General features: G+C 46.8%; 1 protein-coding gene across 1 annotated transcript in view; it reads right to left on the minus strand.

The window, feature by feature from the left end:
• hsd17b10 (hydroxysteroid (17-beta) dehydrogenase 10) overlaps positions 1–5,737 on the minus strand; it is a 28,762-nt gene extending 23,025 nt beyond the window's left edge. Inside the window, exon 1 of the mRNA NM_001141614.1 lies at positions 5,592–5,737. Coding sequence (NP_001135086.1) covers positions 5,592–5,615 — 24 coding nt within the window. The 5' untranslated portion in view covers positions 5,616–5,737. The remainder of the gene's footprint in view (positions 1–5,591) is intronic.
• Between the last annotated feature and the right edge of the window lie 527 nt (positions 5,738–6,264).

Below are 6,264 nucleotides of genomic sequence, written 5' to 3' on the forward strand. Positions count from 1 at the left end.
AGGACCAGACGGAGAGAACACACATTACACCCTATAACCAGGACCAGACGGAGAGAACACACATTACACCCTATAACCAGGACCAGACGGAGAGAACACACATTACACCCTATAACCAGGACCAGACGGAGAGAACACACATTACACCCTATAACCAGGACCAGACGGAGAGAACACACATTACACCCTATAACCAGGACCAGACGGAGAGAACACACATTACACCCTATAACCAGGACCAGACGGAGAGAACACACATTACACCCTATAACCAGGACCAGACGGAGAGAACACACATTACACCCTATAACCAGGACCAGACGGAGAGAACACACATTACACCCTATAACCAGGACCAGACGGAGAGAACACACATTACACCCTATAACCAGGACCAGACGGAGAGAACACACATTACACCCTATAACCAGGACCAGACGGAGAGAACACACATTACACCCTATAACCAGGACCAGACGGAGAGAACACACATTACACCCTATAACCAGGACCAGACGGAGAGAACACACATTACACCCTATAACCAGGACCAGACGGAGAGAACACACATTACACCCTATAACCAGGACCAGACGGAGAGAACACACATTACACCCTATAACCAGGACCAGACGGAGAGAACACACATTACACCCTATAACCAGGACCAGACGGAGAGAACACACATTACACCCTATAACCAGGACCAGACGGAGAGAACACACATTACACCCTATAACCAGGACCAGACGGAGAGAACACACATTACACCCTATAACCAGGACCAGACGGAGAGAACACACATTACACCCTAACCAGGACCAGACGGAGAGAGAGACAGCCTTTAGTTACAGTTACAGCGTCTACCCCCAAGCCGTCAGACTGCTGAACAGCTTCTACCCCCAAGCCGTCAGGCTGCTGAACAGCTTCTACCCCCAAGCCGTCAGGCTGCTGAACAGCTTCTACCCCCAAGCCGTCAGGCTGCTGAACAGCTTCTACCCCCAAGCCGTCAGGCTGCTGAACAGCTTCTACCCCCAAGCCGTCAGGCTGCTGAACAGCTTCTACGCCCAAGCCGTCAGGCTGCTGAACAGCTTCTACGCCCAAGCAGTCAGGCTGCTGAACAGCTTCTACCCCCAAGCCGTCAGGCTGCTGAACAGCTTCTACCCCCAAGCCGTCAGGCTGCTGAACAGCTTCTACCCCCAAGCCGTCAGGCTGCTGAACAGCTTCTACCCCCAAGCCGTCAGGCTGCTGAACAGCTTCTACCTCCAAGCCATCAGGCTGCTGAACAGCTTCTACCCCCAAGCCATTAGACTGCTGAACAGCTTCTACCCCCAAGCCATTAGACTGCTGAACAGCTTCTACCCCCAAGCCATCAGACTGCTGAACAGCTTCTACCCCCAAGCCATCAGACTGCCGAACAGCTTCTACCCCCAAGCCATCAGACTGCCGAACAGCTTCTACCTCCAAGCAATCAGACTGCTGAACAGTTCGTCAGTTAACCCTTTATTTATTTATCTTAACTGTTTTGCTTTATGCCCACTAGACTACCTACCCCCCCACACACACACACACACACACACACACACACACACACTAGACTCTATCTACCTACACACACACACTACATTCTACCTACCTACACACACACTACACTGACACTCCAACACACACATACGTTGATGCTACTGTTTATAATGTCACTTTACCCCTACCTACATATTACCTCCACTACCAACACTGCTGCTACTCTGTTTATAATGTCACTTTACCCCTACCTACATATTACCTGCACCACCAACACTGCTGCTACTCTGTTTCTAATGTCACTTTACCCCTACCTACATATTACCTCCACTACCAACACTGCAGCTACTCTGTTTATAATGTCACTTTACCCCTACCTACATATTACATTTACATTTAAGTCATTTAGCAGACGCTCTTATCCAGAGCGACTTACAAATTATATTAACTCCACTACCAACACTGCTGCTACTCTGTTCATAATGTCACTTTACCCCTACCTACATATTACCTCCACTACCAACACTGCTGCTACTCTGTTTATAATGTCACTTTACCCCTACCTACAAGTACATAATAATATATGGACAAACTCTTCCGAACTGTTTCAGCTGGGAAGCATGTGTACATTCATAATAATCTCATGTAGCCTAGCCTACCCTCACTGTAGCCTAGCCTCACTGTAGCCCAGCCTACCCTCACTGTAGCCTAGCCTACCCTCACTGTAGCCTAGCCTACCCTCACTGTAGCCTAGCCTACCCTCACTGTAGCCTAGCCTACCCTCACTGTAGCCTAGCCTCACTGTAACCTACCCTCACTGTAGCCCAGCCTACCCTCACTGTAGCCCAGCCTACCCTCACTGTAGCCTAGCCTACCCTCACTGTAGCCGAGTCTACCCTCACTGTAGCCCAGCCTACCCTCACTGTAGCCGAGCCTACCCTCACTGTAGCCGAGTCTACCCTCACTGTAGCCTAGCCTACCCTCACTGTAGCCCAGCCTACCCTCACTGTAGCCCAGCCTACCCTCACTGTAGCCCAGCCTACCCTCACTGTAGCCCAGCCTACCCTCACTGTAGCCTAGCCTACCCTCACTGTAGCCCAGCCTACCCTCACTGTAGCCTAGCCTACCCTCACTGTAGCCTAGCCTACCCTCACTGTAGCCTAGCCTACCCTCACTGTAGTCTAGCCTAGCCTCACTGTAGCCTAGCCTCACTGTAGCCCAGCCTACCCTCACTGTAGCCTAGCCTAGCCTCACTGTAGCCCAGCCTAGCCTCACTGTAGCCCAGCCTACCCTCACTGTAGCCCAGCCTACCCTCACTGTAGCCCAGTCAACCCTCACTGTAGCCCAGCCAACCCTCACTGTAGCCCAGCCTAGCCTCACTGTAGCCCAGCCTAGCCTCACTGTAGCCCAGCCTAGCCTCACTGTACACCAGCCTACCCTCACTGTACACCAGCCTACCCTCACTGTACACCAGCCTACCCTCACTGTAGTCTATCTGAGAGCTGTTGACTAGAGCGCAGGTGCCAAGACCATAAGGTATTGCTTCACGTGATGTATTGTTGTCTCTACCTTCTTGACCTTTGTGCTGCTGTCTGTGCCCAATAATGTTTGTACCATGTTGTTGTCATGTTGCTACCGTCTTAGGTCTCTTGTCATGTTGTGTTGCTACTGTATTGTCATGTTGTGTTGCTACCGTCTTAGGTCTCTTGTCATGATGTGTTGCCATGTTGCTACCGTCTTAGGTCTCTTGTCATGTTGTGTTGCTACTGTGTTGCCATGTTGTGTTGCTACCGTCTTAGGTCTCTTGTCATGATGTGTTGCCATGTTGCTACCGTCTTAGGTCTCTTGTCATGATGTGTTGCTATGTTGTGTTGCTACCGTCTTAGGTCTCTTGTCATGATGTGTTGCCATGTTGCTACAGTCTTAGGTCTCTTGTCATGTTGTGTTGCCATGTTGTGTTGCTACCGTCTTAGGTCTCTTGTCATGATATGTTGCCATGTTGCTACCGTCTTAGGTCTCTTGTCATGTTGTGTTGCTACTGTGTTGTCATGTTGTGTTGCTACCGTCTTAGGTCTCTTGTCATGATGTGTTGCCATGTTGCTACCGTCTTAGGTCTCTTGTCATGATGTGTTGCTATGTTGCTACCGTCTTAGGTCACTTGTCATGTTGTGTTGCTACTGTGTTGCCATGTTGTGTTGCTACCGTCTTAGGTCTCTTGTCATGTTGTGTTGCTACTGTGTTGTCATGTTGTGTTGCTACCGTCTTAGGTCTCTTGTCATGATGTGTTGCCATGTTGCTACCGTCTTAGGTCTCTTGTCATGATGTGTTGCTATGTTGCTACCGTCTTAGGTCTCGTCATGATGTGTTGCCATGTTGCTACCGTCTTAGGTCTCTTGTCATGATGTGTTGCTACCGTCTTAGGTCTCTTGTCATGTTGTGTTGCTACTGTGTTTTCATGTTGTGTGTTGCTACCGTCTTAGGTCTCTTGTCATGATGTGTTGCTACCGTCTTAGGTCTCTTGTCATGTTGTGTTGCTACTGTGTTGTCATGTTGTGTGTTGCTACCGTCTTAGGTCTCTTGTCATGATGTGTTGCCATGTTGCTACCGTCTTAGGTCTCTTGTCATGATGTGTTGCCATGTTGTGTTGCTACCGTCTTAGGTCTCTTGTCATGATGTGTTGCTACTGTGTTGTCATGTGTTGCTACCGTCTTAGGTCTCTTGTCATGTTGTGTTGCTACTGTGTTGTCATGTTGTGTTGCTACCGTCTTAGGTCTCTTGTCATGATGTGTTGCTACCGTCTTAGGTCTCTTGTCATGTTGTGTTGCTACTGTGTTGTCATGTTGTGTGTTGCTACCGTCTTAGGTCTCTTGTCATGATGTGTTGCCATGTTGCTACCGTCTTAGGTCTCTTGTCATGATGTGTTGCCATGTTGTGTTGCTACCGTCTTAGGTCTCTTGTCATGATGTGTTGCTACTGTGTTGTCATGTGTTGCTACCGTCTTAGGTCTCTTGTCATGTTGTGTTGCTACTGTGTTGTCATGTTGTGTTGCTACCGTCTTAGGTCTCTTGTCATGATGTGTTGCTACTGTGTTGTCATGTTGCTACCGTCTTAGGTCTCTTGTCATGTTGTGTGTTGCTACCGTCTTAGGTTTCTTGTCATGATGTGTTGCCATGTTGCTACCGTCTTAGGTCTCTTGTCATAATGTGTTGCTACCGTCTTAGGTCTCTTGTCATGATGTGTTGCCATGTTGCTACCTTCTTAGGTCTCTTGTCATGATGTGTTGCCATGTTGCAACCGTCTTAGGTCTCTTGTCATGATGTGTTGTCATGTTGTGTTGCGACCGTCTTAGGTCTCTTGTCATGATGTGTTGTCATGTTGTGTTGCTACCGTCTTAGGTCTCTTGTCATGATGTGTTGCCATGTTGTGTTGCTACCGTCTTAGGTCTCTTGTCATGATGTGTGTTGTTCACAATTGTCCCAGCGTCGTCTGGGTTTGTCCGGGGTAGGTCTCATTGTTAATTAAAGGTTAAATAATAAATAACTGACTAGTTAAATAAAGGTTAAATTAATAAATAGCATAACTGACTAGTTAATTAAAGGTTAAATAATAAATAGCGTAACTGACTAGTTAAATAAAGGTTAAATTAATAAATAGCATAACTGACTAGTTAAATAATAAATAGCGTAACTGACTAGTTAAATAAAGGTTAAATTAATAAATAGCATAACTTAAAGAGAAGAAGTACATTGTGCGCTCTACGTCATCACGTTAGAAAAAGCCCTTGTTTTCTTCATGTGGATTTATGATTATTGGCATTAAAATCGTGTCGCCAGGTGGATGGAAACCTGACTTACAGCCGTCCATAACTGGCTAACTACATGCAAACCTAACTTACACCAAATAACCTTTATCCAGAGTAGGACTGTACAAAATGAACCCGACTAACTACAGTATCCTCGTTAATTCTACAGCTAAACCCCCGCTAACATGTACCGCATGATGGGACAGGAACTGAAAACACCAAAGAATCCTAAGTGACCATGTTTCTGCCACAGATAGCTACTAACCTTGATACTTCTAATGTTCGCCATGTCTCCGAGCTCTGTTCACCGGACGCCGTTACCACCGTGTCTCTGAACCGACACTGTGGTTCACCTTCTAAATAAAAGTCCCTTTGAAACTGTACATACAGTAGACTGACTGGAAAGGTGATTTCCCAAAGTCAAACACGTTTCACCAATGTCTCGCCAGCAACGCAAAAACTACTGCCGGGTCACGGAATTTCACCCATTTTCTAAATAAAAGTCCCCCATGTAATAATAGAAAAATTTCAATAGCCTGTATTTATTAATGATCTATATAAAGGTGTTTTCACACTTGGTCCCTTTCATACAATTCTTGAGAACTCTGTGTGGTACACTGCATTTTTCTGTACAGTGTGAACACTCCAGAGGAACTCAGACCTTGAAAAGAGTCCCTGAAGCAAACTGAACTGAGACCATCTTCAGAGGTGGTCCTGGATCAGTTCGCTTCAATTCCACAGTTGTGATATCACTTTCCGTGTCAACCACTGAACAAAAATATAAACGCAACATACAACAATTTCAACAATTTTACTGAGTTTGTAAGCTACTCTCCTGGGGTTTATTATGGATCCCCATTAGTTCCTGTCAAGGCAGCAGTTACTCTTCCTGGGGTTTATTATGGATCCCCATTAGTTCCTGCCAAGGCAGCAGCTAC

The sequence above is a fragment of the Salmo salar genome, chromosome 13 (genome assembly GCF_965601325.2).
Source record: "Salmo salar chromosome 13, fSalSal1, whole genome shotgun sequence".
Taxonomy (NCBI): Eukaryota; Metazoa; Chordata; class Actinopteri; order Salmoniformes; family Salmonidae; genus Salmo; species Salmo salar.